The 20,961-nt window shown below is 43.7% G+C and overlaps 1 protein-coding gene across 2 annotated transcripts in view; it reads left to right on the forward strand.

Annotated features, from left to right (window-relative positions):
* PLD5 (phospholipase D family member 5) overlaps nt 1-20,961 on the forward strand; it is a 234,341-nt gene that overhangs the window by 138,766 nt on the left and 74,614 nt on the right. For both annotated transcript variants that reach the window (XM_037057462.1, XM_037057471.1), the window contains exon 4: nt 17,178-17,289. In XM_037057462.1, the coding sequence (XP_036913357.1) occupies nt 17,178-17,289 (112 nt within the window). The remainder of the gene's footprint in view (nt 1-17,177; nt 17,290-20,961) is intronic.

A 20,961-nucleotide genomic window follows, 5' to 3' on the forward strand; every position in this document is an offset into this window, starting at 1 on the left:
TTTTATTTTTTATCTTCTTTTTCTTATATAAGTCCCTTTAACATTTCATATAGTAAGGACTTGGTGCCCACCATTCTCCCCCCTTAGTTTATAACCACGTGTCTCAAGTTCTTTAGATTCTATATTTCCCCCACTATTCTTGCCCTCCCCCCTATCTATTTTCTACCTACTGTCTATGCTGTTTTCTGTACCTTCTCCCCTCTTCTCTTCTCACTCCCCTGTTGCTAACCTTCCATGTGTTCTTCATTTCTATGGTTCCACTCCTGATCTAGCTGTCCTCTAGGTTTGCTTTTGTTTTAGGTGTGGTTGTTAATAACTGTGAGTTTGCTGTCCTTTTACTGTTCATATATTTCAGCTTCTTTTTCTTAGATAAGTCCCTTTAATATTTCATATAATAAGGGCTTGGTGATGATGAACTCCTTGAACTTGACCTTATTTGAGAAGCACTTTATCTGCCCTTCCATTCTAAATGAAAGCTTTGCTGGATAGAGCAATCTTGGCTGTAAGACTTTGGATTTCATGACTTGGAATACTTCTTTCCAGTCCCTTCTTGCCTGTAAGGTCTCTTTTGAGAAATCCGCTGACCGTCTGATGGGTACTCCTTTGTAGGTGACTGTCCCCTTATTTCTTGCTGCTTCTAGGATTCTCTCCTTCATTTGAATCTTGGCTAATGTAATTATGATGTGCCTTGGTGTGTTCCTTCTTGGGTCCAACTTCTTTGGAACTCTGAGCTTCCTGGATTTCCTGGGAGTCTATTTCCTTTGCCAGGCTGGGGAAGTTTTCCTGTATTATTTGTTCAAATAAGTTTTCCACTCGTGGCTGTTTCTTTCCCCCTTCTGGTACCCCTATAATCCAGATGTTGTAACATTTCAAGATGTCCTGGAGGTTCCTAAGCCTCTCCTCATTGTTTTGAATTCTCATTTCTTCATTCCTTTCTGGTTGAATGTTTTGTTCTTCCTTCTGGTCCATTCCATTGATTTGAGCCCCAGTTTCCTTTCCATTGCTGTTGGTTTCCTGGACATCTCCCTTCATTTCAGTTAGTTTAGCCTTCATATGTTCCTGTAATTTGTGACTATAATCAACCAGTTCTGTGAGCATCCTGATAAACAGTGTTTCGAACTGTGCATCTGATGGGCTGGCTATTTCCTGGTCGCTTAGAGTTATTTGGCTCTGGGACTTTGGGTTCTTCTGGTGCCATCTTTTGGGCTGTTTGTGCCTGTTACGTAGCAGGATCGGAGCCCTAGGTGTTCACCAGAGCAGGGCAACTCAGTCACTGGGTTTTGACGCTGTATGTGGGGGCGGGGTCAAAGAGGAGCAATGGCATCCCGTCTGCCATCTCCTGCCGCAGCCCCCGCAGGTGCGGCAGCTGCTACCATCACCGGGGCCCACGCGTTTCGTCCCACTGCACGTGAGTGTGCCACCGCCAGCAGCCCTCGCCCCCTGGGGGCTGCGTGGTCCGTCTCACTGTGCGCAAATGTGTGACCGTGGTCAGTCTGCCCCGCACCCTGACTGGGTCCAGGCCACTTGTGCGCCTAGGTCGGGGGGATCTGTCCTGCCCGACCCTGCTCTGCTGCTGGCTCCGCCCCTCTTACCATCCCATTGAACTGTTAGTTGTAGTCAGACTTCCATATAATTCAATTTTCTGGTTTTTGGCTGTGTCTTTGTTCTCCAAACCTTTGCTGTATCCAAACTTGGTTGTGGGAGAAGGCACAGTGTTTCCACCTATGCCTCCATCTATGTGGAAGTTGGCATACCTCATTTTTATTGCACTTCACCTTATTGCACTTTACAAATGTTGCATTTTTACAAATTAAAGTCAAGACCCTCCACCAGCAGAACGACGAGGACCTGCTGCGTTGTGACACTCACCCATAGCAGTGGTCTGGCACCAAGCTTGCAGTACCTCCCAGGTATTCCTGTAACGGTGATCTCATTGGTGCTTTGAAATCTGTTATTCAACTATCCTATTTTAAAGTAAAAAAATATTAGAAAATAGGCAAAAACAAGCAAACACCCACAAAGGCTATACTAGAGAACTGAATACATTTACTACAGATGTTCCTAGATTGAGGATAAGGCTACATTCCAAAAACCTCATTATAAATTGAAATATTGTCAGATGAAAACTCACATAACACACCTAACCTACCAGACATCATAGCTCAGCCTCCCGACCTTAAGCGGGTGAAGAACACTTACTTTTGCCTACAGTTGGGCGAGATTATCCAACCCAGATCCTATTTTATAATAAAGTATTGAATATCTCATGCAATTTGTTAAACACTATACTGAAAGTGAAAAACAGAATGGTTGTACAGGAATTATTTTCCCATTATCGTAAAGTCAAAAAATTATTAAGTCCACCCATCACTGGTCGGGAATAGTCTGTGATTGTGTTCTGCTCTTCGCTATCTCTACTGTTTAAGCAGGTGTTTCGGGTATTTCTTGCTGCATATCTTATATCCCCAAACTTAGTGATTTAAAAAGTAACAGTCACGTATTTGTTCATGATTCTGGGCAGGGTTTGGCAGACAGAACTTGTCTCTGACCCACCGTGTGACGGTGGCTTGCCTGGGGCTGGAGGATCCAAAGTGGCTCTCTTCATCCATCCAGCATCTCACCTAGGGTGGCTGGAATGTCCAGTGGCTGGTTGGACCTTTCTCTTCCTGTATTTCTCATCATTCAGTAAACCAGTCCACAATTCTTTATAGAACAGTTGTACCTTAAAAGGGCAAAAGCAGAAACTCTGAGGATCCTTAAGACCTAGACTCTGGAATCCTATTTCCTTCTACCCTATTCCATTCATCACAGGCAGGTCACCAGTCCCAGATGGGAATGAGGAGGATTGTGGGCAGGAATCTTCAGAAATTAGGTACCGCAGTGCACTGTGGCCATAGCAATCCGTAATTCTTCCACAACGGCGCTCATCTCCCCCCAAGCTTTCATCCCATGGCAGCGAAGTCTCAAGGTCCAGGATCTCTTCGTCTGCACCAGGTTTGGCTCTGGAGGAGGCTCCTCCTGTGGGTATCCCTGGGTTGGAAACCTGTGAACCTATGTAAGACAAGTTACATACTGCCACCGTCCAATGGTGGAACAGGGTATCATAACTACACTAGATACGTCTGTCCCAAAGAGGAGAAATGGAGAGCACACGTCAGTCATGAGCTCATAGCACTTGTGCAATTCAGCCCAGCACAAATTAGCTCTTCCAAACTCTGGAAACAGGGAGTTTCTTGACTTGACTTCTGTATTATTTAAATCCAGTGAGTTTTCTGTAGAGTCTCGTGCCTAATTTCTCTTCGACTCTCTGCAAGGAGAGAGCTGCATTTGCAGACACAAGAGTAGAGGGGATCTCCCTGCTCTGGAAATTAAATGGATTCAAGTGGGCCGTGAGGCCCCACCCCCAACCTGTTCTTGCTCCCCACTACTGTGGCCCAGGGGAATGGCAAACAATAAGAAGGAATGAGGTTTGCGGGAATGTTTGCAGGGTTTGTAGCTCAGCAAGAGAGTGAATGTCCTCTTCCTGTAGTCCTTTGGGAGCCGAGTGACTGTTACTGGGAAAGCCCAGCCATTTGGTCCTCACGGGTCCAAACGCCTCCCCAGGCATGACCGTGGTCCTTAAAGAGAGAGCAAACACGTGGAATAGAGAGCACTTAGTGCCTGGTTGTCTCCATCATGCCTCTCCCCTCATCTGCCCCTCGACCCCCGAGAGCAGTATTCAAAACAGGGCTTGGAATTTAAAGGGCCCGGGGGGCCCCCCCGTGTAAATACCACATGTCTTGTGTTTTTAAACATTGCTTTGAAAGAGCCTGACCCCTCTCCCTCCTCCCCTCTCACCACGACGGTGGCGGGGGCGGGGGATAGTTGTGCAAATTCGGAGCAAGGAAAGCAGGCCCCTGCTGCCAGCCTTTCCTCTGTGGGTGCAGTTGGAGAATGCCACATCCTGTTCTCGTCAAGCCACCCAGTTTCACCATTTCTAAAAAAGAAGCTATTTGCCAAAAGCCTATTTCATCGAAATTTTTCCTGATACTATCTTTTGACCGGAAGAGGAAACTCAAGACACGACTCAAAAATGTTAAGTTTGGGGCACCCAATATTTGGACCTCTGAGCACATTGTTATTTCCACTTGTAAATATTGGCAGACAGTCATGGGTTGGCTTGTCGGACTGAAAAAAAAAATGCCAGGAAAAAAATTCACACCCTCATTCTTCAAGTGAGCTCATTTAAATTTCCTCTAAGATGTTCCGGTGTCATGAAAATTGGACAGTTTCACGGGTATTTTTAAAGGAAATATTTTTATTTGGGACACTAGAATAGTCAAACATGGCATTTGCTTCTAAATCAGCAGAACCCGAAAAGTCCTAAATGGAAACCATACGTGGCACATGAATAAATAGGAGCTGTAACTGAAAAAGGGCCCTTCCACTTATTATAATGCCGCTGTAAGCAAACTGCACCAAGGAACAGCACAGCTACTTACAGGCGGCACCAGCTCAGCAGCAAAAAGATACAAATAAACATGGCACATGGCATCTCTGTCTTCTCTGGACAAGAAATGATATCGTCAGAGTGAGCGATGGCCATTAACAGAATGATGAGTGCCTGCTTTTTCTTTTTTCATTTTCAGGGAAACAGACATGTGTATTAAAAATGCATTTTTAATCTGTGTTTCCAATGTGATACTGGGTATTTTTTTATCCTCCCCTGAGGACATGCTTGATTGATGTTAGTGAAAGGAAGAGAAACATTGATCAGCTGCCTCTTGTACTCGCCCCAACTCCCCAACAAGGGACTAAACCCGCAGCCTGGCATGTGCCCTGATTGGGGATCAAACCCATGACCTTTTGATTCATGGGATGACGCTCCAACCAACTGAGCCACACTGGCCAGGGCAAGAGTTACCGTTGTAATTCCTACCCCCAAAACCTCATCTCGTCTTCCCTGCCTCACGCTGGGTGATCTCCGTGTGTTTGTTTCTGGCTATGCAGAGAGAACGTGGGCAGGGGCTTCCCTCTGTATCACGGCCATGTTAAGGACTGGTGCGGCAGACCGTTAGTCCCCCAGAAACCATATTCTCAGGTTTAGTCAAACCTCACGGTCAGGCAACCAGTTTTGTTTCTTTCTGTCTGATGATGAGTTTTTAGACCCTGAAATACTGAAATTTCTCGGACAACTTGATTGTTAATTTATGGGATAAAATGATGCAAATTTATAAAGTCAGGACTGTTCAGGAAAAGCCAGAAAATAGCACTCGATGAAGACTTATTAGTGAAGTTACCTAATTCATTGGGTAAATAAAAAGCCCCATTCTCTCTGAGTTCACTGTGGGAACCCAATAAAATGACAAATGAGCTGCAACTACTGAAACTTAAAGAGATGTATTCACGCTAAGTCAGTTAGTTATTGGATTGCAGTGAGCCACGCTTGCCAATTGGATAGATACAGGTATAGGTAAAGATACAGAGTGTGTAGAGATGGATTATGAGAGTGGTTTACTTACGGAGGCTGCGAATTCCTGTGAGCAGCCAGCCATCCATAAGCTGGGGGTCTGGGAAAGCCAGTGTACGGAGCCTGAGGACCAGAGAGCTGATGCTGCAAGCCCAGGTTGGAGCCTGAATGCCAAGGAGCATTCACTCACCCAAGGACAGAAGATGGAGGACCTAGTTCAGGCAGAGAGCAAATTCGTCCTTCCTCCGCCTTCCGTTCTGTGCCGTCTCTCAGGGCTGGGTGATGCCCACCCGCGTTGGTGAAGGCATCTCCCGTACGTGGTCCTCAGACTCAGATGCCAGTCTCTCCAGCAGACACCCTCACAGACACACCCAGAGACGTGTGACCAGCTGTGTGGGCATCTCAGCCAAGTCAGGTTGACACACACAGTTGACCATCACATTTGTTATCTGGCAAGATTATGACATATTTGCTCTAAGAACAGTGCAATTTAAAAAGACCCTACCTAGCCCTGCCTGGTGTAGCTCAGTGGATTGAGCACAGGCCTGCGAACCAGAGGATCATGGTTCAATTCCCAGTCAGGGCACATGCCTGGGTTGCAGGCCGGTTCCCTGCAGGCCAGTTCCCAGCAGGGGATGCACAAAAGACAACCATACATTCATGTTTCTCTCCCTCTCTCCTTCCCCTCTAAAGATAAACAAATAAATAAAATCTTAAAATAAATAAAAAATAAAAAGACCCTACAACACCAGTGTGTATTTGATGAGGATTTGAACTGGATGTCCATGAGATGAAGACCCCTCTAAACAACCAGCATCTTGAAACTTGACTACATAAGAAGCGACATGGTGTTCTTGAACCTACAGCCACTACTGACTTTGGCGGTTGGTTGGCTGTTTGGTTTGTTGTTGTTTTAATTGAAGATCCCTCTGACAGGCAACGTTCAGCAATCTCACCTTGATGTTGGTGAGATACGCCCCACCTCCACGTGTGACCTTGGCCTCCAGGCTCTGTCTGGCAGCCCACTCATTCCCAACTGGCCATGTTCTTCCTACCTGACCCTTTCACTGTAGGTTAACCAACAGACCAGAACTTCTGCGTCCCCTAAATTATAAACCTTTTCTTTGTTGTGTTTGGTTCATAGCCATCTTTATAATGTGTTAACGGTTTCTATTCTGATCACTTCATATTTCGAGCAATCATGCCTCTTACCTACCCTCAGGGAGCCCACAGTCTGGAGTTGGCTATGAACCCACACAGTCGGTACCTCTTACTCCCTGTCTTTATCATTTTGTTAATTCTCTGCCTTCGGTGTCCCCCTGAGCCCACTGTTCCTTTCTTTCCCATTCCTGCTGTCCCAAGATGGGAACAGAGGATCTCTATTCCCCTTCCAAGGCTCCTGAAACAAAGGCTTCATGCAAACAATTGGTATCTACTTTGTAACACAGGAGGATCTCTGGAATCCAGAAAAATCCAACTGCAGCCTGATCATTAGAATGCCTTTTGTTACTGGGTTTTGGGGGTTTTATTGTAATCCAGAAAAAATGAAATTACAGCAGTTCCTGCTTTTCATTTTGCCTGGCAAAATGAATACAGTTGACGGAGACTGGATCTTTTCAATGATTGACATTTGTTGGGCCTATTATAATTAGTAGATTGTAGGGAAGCAGGATATGTTACATATTTTTACAGAGCACGGAGAAGAGGAAATTAATGAAAACATAATTAGGATACATACTCATGCTCTGTTGTGGTTTGAATCAGTTTAGAATGGGTCGTTCTATTATTTCCAGGGCGCAGAGCTTGGTTTTGCAGAGAAGCAAACATGCAGCATTATTCGGGAGGCACGCGTCACCATGCTGAGCACCAGGCTGCACCTTTGACATGACCAACAGGTTAGCAGTTGTGGCCGCTTTAGGCAAATGTCACAACCCTGCTGATCCTCAATTTCCTCATCTAGAAAATGGGTGTACCAATGCCTGTCTTGTTTGACTGCCTTGTAAATTTGATCGGTTAATGTTTATCAAACAACAAATCATGGAGCTCATAAAAGAATGCTGCTGTCTTCATTATGTTTTTTTTTAATATTTTATTTATTTATCTTTAGAGGGGAAGGGAAGGAGAGAAGTATCAATGTATGGTTGCCTCTCATGAGTCCCTTACTGGGAACTGGCCTGAAACCCAGGCATGTGCCCTGACTGGGAATCGAACCGTGATCATGTGGTTCACAGGCCCGCGCTTAATCCACTGAGCTACACCAGCCAGGGCAATTTTGGTTCTTTTAGGCACTCAGAGTGGGAATAACTTTGAGCTGTCCATAGGATCACAACTTCTATTACAGGAGGTTAAGACAATTCTATGCAGAGTATTAATTCAAGTTCTTATACAGAGATTAGGTTTGAAAAAAAGGAGAGAGAAAAAACGGGCATATTTTTGGGTAGATTCTTACCTTCCTCTCTCAGCTGGGCAGTTTTTGACCATGGCTGCCAGCCTCTTGGGCACTACTGATACGCACCGGTGCCAGCCCCACCCCAAACCAGTTAAATCAGAATATCTGCAGAAGGGCTCAGGCTTAGATACTTTTTAAAAGAGGGCTTGGGGGATCCATGGAGCAGCTGTAATTGAGGCTCACTGCCCTAAACCACTCCAGTCTAATAAACGCTGTTTGATTTTTATAGATTTCAAGACAAGGGGCCAAGTTAACGCTCGTCCCCCTCCAGTTTGTCAACCTAATTTTACCCGTTTCAGTTTAATCCTGTTTATTCCTATTGTTCTCTCAGTGATGGCGTGGAAGGGCAGCAGCTAGGATTTGGATGCTCTGCAGATCCCTGGACGCCAGGGCCTGTGTCCTATTAATTCTTACAGTTTATTGTCTGGCCCATGGCCAGGAAGAGAAGGGCCGGCTTGCGGATTTGAAACAGAGTTCTCTTCAGCCTTCTCCTCTCCAGGCTAAATATTATTTCAGTAACACTGGTGCAGTGTCAGCGTGAAAATTACATAGCCTCATGGAAAGAGTGTTCCCTTCTTTTAAAATAGCATCTTTCCCCCTGTTCCACAAAATCAACACTTAGCAAATGCTTATTAATTAGCATTCTCCCTTTTGAAGTGTGGCTATGGAGTCATTTTGAATGTGCCTTTATTGAATAAATGTTTATGAAGGCACTGGGCTGTTGCTGGGGAGACGAAAATCAAATAAGCGTGGGCCCTCCTCTGCCCAGTGTCGTGGGGGAGGGCGCAGAAGGCCCTGGTGACAGCACAGCGGGAGGCGGAGCCTGAGGACGCACGGGCAGCGGGCCCCTGGCTTGGCTGCTCAGCCAGCTCTGCTCCTGTGAACTCCAGCCCTCTGTCCACGCGGTTCTTTCTTGGTACACCGCTGCTGCACCTCCACGCTTCCATTTCCCCGTCTGTTGAGTAACTCTAATTATGTTCTTGCTCACTTCCCAATACATATTTCCAGGGGAAATCATCACTCTGATATAAACTCATAAGCACTATGATTAGCAGGAGTTTAACCTCTTTAATTCTCTTAAATCCAATCACAGACATGAATGAATTATGAACCCAGACAGTCTTCCCCGTTATTTGGATTGAATAATGACTTTCCTTAAAAGCTGTTTGCCTATACGGTTGTTTGTTGCCTCTCTAGATCTTCCTCTCTGTATTTTCTATTTCTCTAAGGTCAATTTATGTCTTTGGAACTTTCTTTTTAAAAGAATGGGTTGGATTTCTGTTCTCATTATAATAGTAATAGTTTCTTACTATAGAAAATTTGGAAACTACAGAGAAATGAAAGAGAGAAACGATGATCTATATGACAATCAACAAAATGTTCTAATAATTTGGTATTTTATGTAGAATTATATACATATGCTTATATTCAATGAGGAAAGGTATATCTCAATTTTTAACATAACGCTACACCATAAGCACCTTTCAGCGTTATTGGAAACTCTGGTCCATTATTTAACGTGGCTGCGTAATGTACAAAATAGTGGATGCACTACATTAAATTTCTCTACTATTAAACATTAATGCTATTTCATCTTCTTCTGTTTCTCAGTAAACTCTGCATGAAATATCTCTGTGCCAAGGATTGTTTTCTTTTGGCTCATTTGCCCAGAGTTAATTCTCAGAAGTAGACGGCTATGGAGTCTGAGCTGCTTTCTTAAGATGGTGGGACTTCCAGGGAGAATGGGAAGCGCCCTCATGGTCGCTCCCTAAGGAAGCTGGGTCATCATGGGGAGACAGGGTGTGAAGGAATTCTGCCTCTGCTCTGTGAGGGGCCCTCTGCCCACTTGAAACAGTGACCATGGGAGAGCTGAGTGTCTGGCACGTGCCGGCGTCCCTCCCTTGCCCAGTCGCATCCCCTTGATCTTGCAGCAGGAGTGCTGCTGATTGGCTGCGCCATCCACATCCCTCCAGACACTGAGTAGCCCCGCCAGACCAAGTTGCTGGCCTGCCCTTTGCCGCTAGGGGGAGCACTGGAGCGGACCAAGAGCTACTTTCTAGCTGCTGTAGGAAACCAGCTGCTGAGGGCCCTGGTATTGCACAAACACGCTGTTCCCGACAGGAATCCTTGCTATTTCCTGGGTCATTATTGCCATCATGAGCTTCCTCATCTGTCTTCATCTGCCCCCGCCAGGGATGGATATGTTCACACCTACGGGGCGCATCATTGTGGTAACCATCATTAGGCAAGACCTCGATGATTACCTGTTCAAAGTAATTAAATCCCTTCATGGGATGGAACCTGGCAGCCTGCGCCCCACAGAGCAGACAGTCTGCTGGCACGCGGCAGGCAGTCCTTGCTGCTCCTGCTCCCAAAGTGGGTATGCCCTACCAGGTTGCTGAGCTGGTCCATGAGCTCAGGACATTCGTGAACTGGTGTAACGGCCACCATCTTCTGGCCTCGGATGAGAAATCCCATGCTCCACAAGCATGTCCCCAAGAGCTGCTGGGACTCTGGCCACCACCCCCAACTCCACCTCCGCTCTCAAGCCCAAGCCCACCCATCAAGTTCATCACTGTTCTATCTCACAAACACCCAAGATCCTTCCAACATTTGGATTGCCACTGACACTACTCTCAGGCCCCATCTCTCACCCACCTTCTAATTCAGCCTCCAGTCTTGCTCTGTATCATGTCTTCTCGAATCTACAGTCAGAGCGTTTCTTTTTCTTTCTAGAGGAGAAATTCAGTTGTGTCCTCCCCTGTCCAACACCCTGAGGAAGTCCACGCTGCTTTCCAGACGAGGTCAAACTCTTCACTCTGGCTTACGAGGGCCTGCTCCCCTCTCTGTCACAGGTCTCCACCTGGGGCATCCTTTCTTTCCTCCCTTCCTTCGGGGAACTTGCCCTGAGTGCCTTGGACTTGAACTTGGTGCGCCCATCACATTTCCCTAAGCCTGTACTTCCTCCACCCTGGCATCTGACATATTGGGCTGTATTTGCTAAATTGTCATTTATCTCCAGCACACAGTAGGCATCCAGTGAGTGTGTTGAGTGAATTGGCTTAAAAAGCAAATGTCTTGAATGAATTTGCTGAAAAGACACTGTCCTGCGTGCGAGTAAAAGTTGACACTGACGGATGCACAAGGAAATAATACATTGCTGTTGATGTCCCTGGGAAACTGTGTGTGTCCCGTGAACAGAAATTTTAGTAAATGTAAGTAAGTAAGAAATCAATCCTATAGATAATTCAACTAGTTGGTTAGATAAATAAACTAGCAAACCAAGTCAAGAGGCGATTTATGCGTGTCTGGTCTTGTCTCTTAAGTGATAAATTTAAAAACCAAAGTCAGGGCAAATGTACTGCTTCGAAAGGACCCAATGGCTCAAACCAAATCCGTGTTCTCTTGTGACTGTATCATTAAGTATCTAAAATGACTAATCAGCCATGTCTCCTTTTTACCACTCAAATTTTACACATACACACACGAACACATGTAAGGATCTGTATGTAGCATAATAGTCCACCGGAAACAGATTCTGCATTTTTCTGTGATCATGTAATCATCAACACACACACACGTGTTCGGGTGCCTGTGTTCCTCCAGGACTGATTTCTAGGTGTGGGTTCCCGGGTGAGATATGGCAGAGTGCCCTTTTCCCCAACAACTGACAAGAATAAATGTTGTCACTCATAAGTTTTTTTCCGACTCTCCGAGTACAAAAGAGTCCTTTTTACTCCTCTGCTCTGATCCTCACTTCACTGCATAAAGCATCTCTGTGTCTCGGCCACATAGGCTTGCTTTTCTTGGCACGCCTAGTCTCATACTTTGCCCACATTGGATTGGGTTATTGACCTTTTCTTATTAATTTCTAATATATTTTTACAGAGTCCAGTTATTAACCCATTTCTCATTTGCACAGCAAATATTCCACACTTTACTGGTTTTCATTAACTTGTGGTATTTTTGCTATATATTTCTTTAAAGTTTTATAATTCTATATTTGTGTATTATCTTTTATTGCTACAACATAGCTAGCTTGTGTATTCGTTTCCTGTGACCACTGTTACAAGTTCATACAGATTGCGGCTTACAACACAGAAGTTTATTCTCTTGCAGTCCTACGGGGCAGGAGTCTGAGGTCAGGTTCACTGACCCAGGCCTCGTTCCCTGTGGAGGGTTCGGGGGAGGGTGTAGGTCTTGTTCCTCCCCACCCCCGGGGGCTGCTGGCTTGTGGCTGTGTCACTGCAGTCTTCAAGGCCAGCACCTTCGCCTCTCTGCTCTCTGTCGCATTGCCTCTGCCTCTCCTACAAGGACACGTGATTGCGTTTAGGGTCTGCCCGGGTAGGTGATCCAGGTTACTCCCCTCATCTCAAACTCTTTAACCACATCTGCAAGGATCCTGCTCCAATAAGGTATCGTTTACCTGCTTCAGGTTGGGTCCTGAAGATTCAGGGAGTCATCATTTAACCTCCTACGGCTTGTAAGGTTTTCCCCACCCTAGGGCTCTACATGTAGCTGCCTAATTTTCTCTGAGGTATTGGTATAGCCTCATTCTGCTGAGAACCTGTATTTCTTATGTGGTGTAATGGAGGGGTCCTTCCACGTAAGCCCCATTCAGCCACTTTGTATTTCTCCAGACTAAATTAAAACAGCACTTTTGTCGTCGATAAACAGCACATCTGCACCGTTTCTGGATTCTCCGTTAGGTCCTGTTTTTATTTCTCCATTCCTCTGCTTCTGCCAGATTCATGTGGTGACTGTGACCTTACAGTACTTTCTTTTTATAATACTGAAAACATCTACAGTTGTAAACTTCTCCCTGACACAAAGTATTGCTTCATTTCATGGCTTTGCAATGAAGTATTCACTTATTCACAGGTTTCTAGAGAATACAAAAATTCACTTTTTTCCCTTTGATTTTAGGATAATACAAGAGTGAGTTCTTTATTCCTCAAGTAGATAAGATTTGTTTCGTGAGTTACATATTAATGGTCTGCTTCTCATTTTGTTAGCTTATGGGCAGACAACAATGCCTGTGGAATAGCTCATTTTAACTTCTGTTCAGCTTTTCTGAGTGGCATTAAAGAATTTTTGTGCATGTTCCACAGACAGCTAAAAAATGTTTTGAGTGGTTTGATCTATAGAACCTACGTAAATATATACATTAAAATCAAGTTTATTATTTTTATTTTTATATATATATATTTTGATTATGCCATTACAGTTGTTCTATTCCCCCCTTCATTCCCCTCCACCCTGCCTCCCCCTCCCCCACCATTCCCCCCTTTATGACCACATGTCTCAAGTTCTTTAGATTCTATATTTCCCCCACTATTCGTGCCCTCCCCCCTATCTATTTTCTACCTACCGTCTATGCTATTTTCTGTACCTTCTCCCCGCTTCTCCCCCTCCCACTCCCCTGTTGCTAACCCTCCATGTGTTCTTCATTTCTATGGTTCCACTCCTGATCTAGCTGTCCTCTTGGTTTGCTTTTGTTTTAGGTGTGGTTGTTAATAACTGTGAGTTTGCTGTCCTTTCACTGTTGATATTTTTCATCATCTCTTTCTTATATAAGTCCCTTCAGCATTTTATGTAATAAGGGCTTGGTGATGATGAACTCCTTGAACTTGACCTTATCTGAGAAGCACTTTATCTGTCCTTCCATTCTAAATGAAAGTTTTGCTGGATAAAGCAATCTTGGCTGTAAGACTTTGGATTTCATGACTTGGAATACTTCTTTCCAGCCCCTTCTTGCCTGTTAGGTCTCTTTTGAGAAATCTGCTGAAAGTCTGATGGGTACTCCTTTGTAGGTGACTGTCCCCTTATCTCTTGCTGCTTCTAGGATTCTCTCCTTCATTTTGGTCTTGGCTAATGTAATTATGATGTGCCTTGGTGTGTTCCTTCTTGGGTTCAACTTCTTTGGAACTCTGAGCTTCCTGGATTTCCTGGGAGTCTATTTCCTTTGCCAGACTGAGGAACTTCTCCTTTATTATTTGTTCAAATAAGTGTTCCACTCATGGCTGTTTCTTTCCCCCTTCTGGTACCCCTATAATCCGGATGTTGGAACGTTTCAAGATGTCCTGGAGGTTCCTAAGCCTCTCCTCATTTTTTTGAATTCTCATTTCTTCATTCTTTTCTGGTTGGATGTTTTGTTCTTCCTTCTGGTCCATTCTATTGATTTGAGCCCCAGTTTCCTTTCCATCGCTGTTGGTTTCCTGGACATCTCCCTTCATTTCAGTTAGTTTAGCCTTCATATGTTCCTGTAATTTGTGACTAAAATCAACCAGTTCTGTGAGCATCCTGATAAACAGTGTTTCGAACTGTGCATCTGATGGGCTGGCTATTTCCTGGTCGCTTAGAGTTATTTGGCTCTGGGACTTTGGGTTCTTCTGGTGCGATCTTTTAGGCTGTTTGTGCCTGTTACGTAGCGGGATCGGAGCCCTAGGTGTTCACCAGAGCAGGGCAACTAAGTCGCTGGGTTGTGATGCTGTATGTGGGGGCGGGGTCAGAGAGGAGCAATGGCGTCCCATCTGCCGCCTCCCACCACTGCGGCCACAGCTGCCAGCGTCACTGGGGCCGAGCGTTTCGTCCCACTGCACGCGAATGTTCCACTGCAGTGACCCCTCCGCCACTGGGTTCGCGCACTGGTGCCTGCAAGGTCAGTCTCACTGTGCGCACGACTGTGCGACCACGGTCAGTGTGTCCCGACTGGGTCCGTGCCTGGGTCAGGGGATCTTTCCTGCCTGACCCTACTCCACTGCTGGCTCCGCCCCTCTTACCGGTCCCTGCCGAATGGTTCGTTGTTGTCAGACTTCCGTATAATTCAATTTTTCTGGTCTTTGGCTGTGTCTTTGTTCTCCAAACCTTTGTTGTATTCAAACTTCGTTGTGGGAGAAGGCACAGTGTTTCCACCTATGCCTCCATCTTGGCGGAAGTCCTAAAATCAAGTTTATTGATAGTATTGTTTAATTTTCAGATAACCTCATTTATTTTCTATTAGACTGGCCCAAATCTGAGAGACGTATTTAAAATGATTATATTGTGTTAGTGTTTGAATTACATTTCTGTTAACTGTTGCTTTATGTATTTAGCTGGTGTGATGTCTGGTGCACACTAATTTATAACTGTCATGGCTCCGTAAATTGTGCCATTATGTAATGATGGCCTGCTTTTCCCCATCTAGTATTGAAGTCCTCCCCAAATCTTATCCTAATGTTTACTGAGCTTCCTCATCCCATTGGCTATAGAAGAGGGTTTCTCAACTTTCTTTTCATTATCACCTTATAAAGAAGTTTTATTAGAATTTTTTCCCCTAAACTTGCCCCTTCTGAAATTTTAACCCTGCAGATATATTGCACATTTGCTAGATACGTATGTGTTTTGGTCATAAAAGTAGTAATTCACTCACACATGCAAACATACACACACACAAGAACCAATTCTCAGCTTCGTCTAGGTAAGAGCAGCCCCACGGAGAATGCACGTAATGGATTCTCAGCAGACTTCCCCCTGTAATGTGTCTTTTCTATTTCCAGAATCTTTCTTAGCAGGTATGTCAATCACATTTCCGTACCGTATTGCTCATCGCTTGTTTCTTTTCCCCTTCATCCCTGCTTGATGGTGTTTGGTCTTATTTGCTGTTTGGTTACAGTTCGTCCTTGAAAATATTCCTCACATAGGTTATGGAGGCCATGTAGTCTCTAAATCTGTATAGATCTGCAAATATTTCTTTCCCACTGGCAAGTAAAATCCTTGAGTGAGCTTCAGTCTCCTTCTTCCGTAGCCTGAATTGACTTAGCGTTACAGATGGTAGGCTCTGTGCCAGTCTGCTCCACTTTCCTTGATAGGTAACTGTTTTGTTTTGTTTTGGGCCAGAAGTTTGTAAGAATTTCTTTTTCTCCTTGCTGCTGAGTCATTTTACAGACTGTACCTAACTGTGTCTTTCCACATTCCATTTGCCTCCCTCTTCAATTCTCTTTACAGCACGGAGATGCGGGTCTTTCCTCAGGTGAAACGATTGCTCTTCTGTTATTTGCATACTTACTCCTTTTGCCTCTTTTTCTCTTCCAATGCGTCTGTTAGTCACGCGTTCTAGCTCCTCAATTTCTCCGTCATCCTAAAGCCTTACCACCCTTTGTTTTCTTGCACGCTCCAAGGCTTGAGCGCCCTCGTCCTGGGCTTCTCTCTTTGCTGAGACTGAATGGCAGGAATCACCGCTCTTCCTCCTCACCCCTCCGTCCCTTCTTCTCAGTCTCCGACTCCTTTCTACATAACCCCTATCAACAGTCCATTCTCATCAAGTAAGATAACACTTGGTCACTTGGGGACCATCAAGGCCAAAGCCTTCTTTGCCAGTCTGGCCCCGAAGGTATTTGAGTTTACGGCTGAATTACAAAAATACTGAGAAATCGATAAAAGAAAACCAGTTCCCTTTCATGATCGGGAGAGGGAGCCCATAAACACACGAGGGAAAATGAACGGGATGACGCTGCAGTCCACCCAGCTGAGGTCAGGCAATGACCAGGCACTATCGCCGCCCAGGTTCTCCCCGAGACTAAAACTTACCAGGGCACGTATATGCTTGTTAAAATGCTCTTTCAAAAATCGTTTTTATTTTGCTTTATTTCAGTTATTTTTAGGCTGTGCTAATAAGTATATATTGCTAGGCAGAACATTAATTGAATTCAATAAAACAAGTTTTAAACAAGACAGTAAATTCAGGCTAATCACTGATAAGTAGCGGCGATTCTCCCCTAAGAGCTGACGCTTAAAGAATGCTTACCTACTACTAACACCTTTAACTCTCACAAAAACCTTTTACAGTGAGTACAGATGCCTATGTTTCACTTAGGGAAGAACCTGGAGATTAGTGTGATTAAGAAAACCATTTGTAAACTGGAAAGCTAGCTAGAATCCAATCTCTTGGGGCCCAAACTCAACTGTTTAATATTCTCTGCTGTCTCTTCTTGTGTAGAAAACCTTCAAGTTCTTGAACCAGTAAAACAAGGGGGACTGTGCAAAGCAGCATTGAAATTATTATTACAGTAATTATTGAGTTGCGCAGTGCAGTACCCAAAAAAGATAACAGACTGTAATCTGTGTTCCTGTTACTATTCCATGTAAACTCTCTGATAGAGTTTGCAAGAACACCAAGTGCTGAAGTGCTTTCCTTTTAAAATTTGAATGAATAATTCTAATTTTTAGTATGTTTCTGTATGCCTATTTAAAGTAGCCTTGTTTTGGTTTTCTGACTTTCTCCCTGTCTATTTTTTCTAGGGCCAACGTCTTTTTGAAAAGTTGCTCCAACTGACTTCACAAAATATTGAAATCAAGCTAGTGAGTGATGTAACAGCTGATTCAAAGGTATTAGAAGCCTTGAAATTAAAGGGTAAGGCCAAGGTTGATATGCTACTCTACCACCGGGCATTCTGTTAGGACACCTTTAATTCATTCAATATATAATTTCTTGACAACTAATACATTTTGCTTAGTATACTTATTTCTCCTTTGAAAAATGGTCTGAGTAAAGCCTGTAGGTGAAAGAACTAATCAATCAATACTACTAGGGTTTTTAATAGTGTTGCCTATTAGTTTGCATGAAATAATCTCCCGGCCATTAAACGATAAATAACTACACAGAAGAACCTTGCCTTCTCAGAGCACTTCAATGATATAATTAGAGCAAAGAGACTTTGCTGGTCAGAACAAATGTTGGAATTCTGTTTCTCTCTTGCTCATCAAATGGAAATTGTCCCCCTGCAGCACAGAATTCAAAAAGGCATGAGTCTGGGAAACTTCCTGATTCACTATTTTCAACATAATTTCACAAGAGGACATCATTTATCAGCCACTTTGCAGTATGGCTCACAATCCCATGAAAACAGAGAGTAATTCTAAAATGACTTTCTTGATTTTGCTGTGATCTTCACTGATGGAACTCCCATTTCCAAATATTTTTACTGATTTATAAAAAATTTTACCCAGAATTTACAATCGGAAAGGAATTGGCACACGTGAGCCAACAAAAACTTTCAAGTTGCCGGGCGTCCCCAGGGGAGGACAAGGTGCTGGCCTCAGTAGTGACCTCTCATCTGCTGTCCTTACGTCTCATCTTGGTGCAGTTTAAACATGCTGAGTACTTTGCTCATCATTTTCCCTACATGTTATATTATATAATGTCAATGTTACACTTATATTATTATAGGCACATGGACTTATCGCCAGGCACCTTATTTTTCTATGCATAGGACAATAAAGAAAACTTACGAGAAACGGCTAGATCTGAAAAGCTTCACTCGCTACTGGAGCTCAGTGGGCTGTTTTTGAAAAACTAGAAAACACCCAGTTTAGTGCATTAACCGATACAATTCACCTGGATCTGAAATGCGTTATTACTTTTCCTTTTTAAAAAATATGAAATGGGGTTCCCACTATCCAAAACTTTGTTACCTGACATGTTTCTGAAATTGGATTCCTTTTGGGTAACTGAGTACTGGAATTTGCAGATGAGTGTTCTCGAGGGAACTGTCTGCATACCCTTTGGGCTTGATTATCTGGGACACAGGAGTTAGGAAAGGGGTGGGGGGAGCAGAGTTCTGTGACTTCTGGACTGTCCATCCGCAAATCTGTTCTGCGCCTCTTTGCCGTAACACATCCTCAAGCTTCTTAACTCAGCCAAAGTTAACACTAGGGAATAGGAGGCACCATAAACACCTTTCTTAAGTGCTGCTAAAGATTCGGGGCTGTAGGCAGGAAATTGCTATTTATGAATTTATGGCAAAGGCACAGTTTACATTTCTGTTGTGAACTATGAATTAAAACGTCATTAGAGCCATTGCTTCCCACAAATAGGAAGTGTTAGACTACCACAGGCTTATGTGTCTATTACTACAACTTAGGCTCGCGAGTTCTTATCAAAACAAGAAAAACAATGATTTCTTTTCTAATCATGGTATGATAAACAGGGCCCTAATTTCTCACAGTTCTTTCTCAGGTACTGATGATAGGTCTGTCTGGCTTTTATTAATATACATATGTGTATATATATAAATACAGTTGCATTTCTCTACCTCATCCTTTGACAGAGATGTATTAAATAATAACAGTGATTTTAGAAATAATTTTAATGAAATAATTTTAAATCCGTATTTGAGGACCTTGCTTTAAGGTTACCTTTTAATATTTTTAGACAGAGGTCCCAGTCTTTTGGTGAGGTTCCAGGAAGGTTTGTCCAGAAATAGTCCACAAAAGACAGCTATGCACCAGGCAGCCACGGGCAGCTGCCGCCATGAGCGAATTACTGAACATGAAGCCAGTCAGATATGCTGGGGAAAAAAATAAGAGCGAGGCTTCCCGGGAAATGGCGAAGCTGAGCGCAGGTGTGGCCCCAGTGAGGGCCAGGCCGGTGGCTGGCAAGGTGGGGCAGCCCCTCCTCCCAAAGCCACAGCACCCTCCTTGGGTGGGGTGAGACTCCAGGCCCTTCCGGTTCCTCCTGCTGCCCTTTCCAGACCTCTCCTCCGGACTGAGAAGTCAGAAACACACCCTGCATTTGCTTACTAGGCCACCGGAGCATTAGAGCCAGTTCAGTCTATGGCCGCCTTGTTTAATTCTTTAAAAGAACGCTCCCTGAAATCAGCAACTTCCCCGCGCCCCTTCCTTGATATAACATTAGCCAGTGGCTCACCATGACCCACATAGGGCTCCCATCTCACTGATGGCGCGGTAGATGATTTCAGGTCTTCCTGGATTTTTTAAATGTATTTTTAAAATACATGTTGGGCTAAAGTAACTAGATATCAGACCCATTATGTTATGCATAGTAATACTTAGGGCAAAGGTAAGTCAAAAAAAATCACTCAAGTAAAATATGATTTAGATATCATTTAAGTAAATAACAGTGCAAATGAGAGACAGATTTGGTTCTTAAAAAAAAATAAAAGGTAATCTGGGACTTAAATAACAGCTTAGAAAAGATAGCCCAGGAGTTTATAAGGCATGACATAATTTCCATAGAAATATATTAATGATCGCCACATACTCTAGGTTTAGTGGGTTTTATTGTGGGTTTGTTTTGTTTTGGTCGTTTTTTTTAAACTGAGGCAAATTATCATATCAGCGAACCTGTTTATAGTTGTAGCTGGGAATGTTATTGTAGTTTCTTTGGTAAAAAAATCCACATTTCCCGAATTTTTTTACCTTCTTGTTTAAATTTTGATTATCTGTTCTCTCTCTATAACCCCCACATACTTAGAATGTTTATGTGAGAGAGTGATAACAGAATGTATTTTTTTAGGATTCCTTACTTTCCAATTTACTTTAAAAATGTAACTTTGAATGTTTGCACTTAGAATACATGGCTAATAGTTTATATTTCACAGGTAGTTGAAATCTGGTTGGGGCAGATACGTGAGGCAGTTTAGATTTCTAGAAAGTGCTGTTGTTGTGGATCGGAGTGTCAGAGGAGTAATGTGTGCCCTCTGGGCACATGATAAATATTATCTGAAGGATTTGAAAGAAGCAAACAAGAAATGGCTTTGCTTCCCCTTGTTACTTACTCCCTTGGATGAATTTTAAGCCCTGATGGGCAGTCAGTGAGTAGGTTCATAATGTACATGACAGAAGCTTTATGTTACCACATCCAAGACTCGGCCTTTAGCTTTGCAAGTGTTACCTTCACCTTCGTTCTGGAAGTAAATTCTCGGATTTTAGTTGTCGTGTGTGATGAACACATTCAAGATGACATTGACATACTGCCTATGTGACTGTTCTTACTTGCGAGATTTGCTCCTACTTCTCTTTACTGAAAATTGACCCTGGACAGTATAATGCTGCGAGGTCAAGTGTTAGCTGGTAAACTGATGAGACTAATGTATATTGGTAGTGGAATTTAGCAAAGAAATAGAGATCATCGTGACTATATGTAATTTTTACAGGAGGAGATGTGACCAGAGTATGTGTCTACAGGAGTAACAATGGTTTCCAAAGAGTATGTTTTAAAAGAAAAAAATGAGCATGCATCACTTCTTTAGGATAAGCCACGAAGTAATAGCAGGTTGTGAAT

This window comes from Sturnira hondurensis, unplaced genomic scaffold (genome assembly GCF_014824575.4).
Source record: "Sturnira hondurensis isolate 20B ecotype Veracruz unplaced genomic scaffold, ASM1482457v3 Scaffold0000942, whole genome shotgun sequence".
Classification (NCBI taxonomy): Eukaryota; Metazoa; Chordata; class Mammalia; order Chiroptera; family Phyllostomidae; genus Sturnira; species Sturnira hondurensis.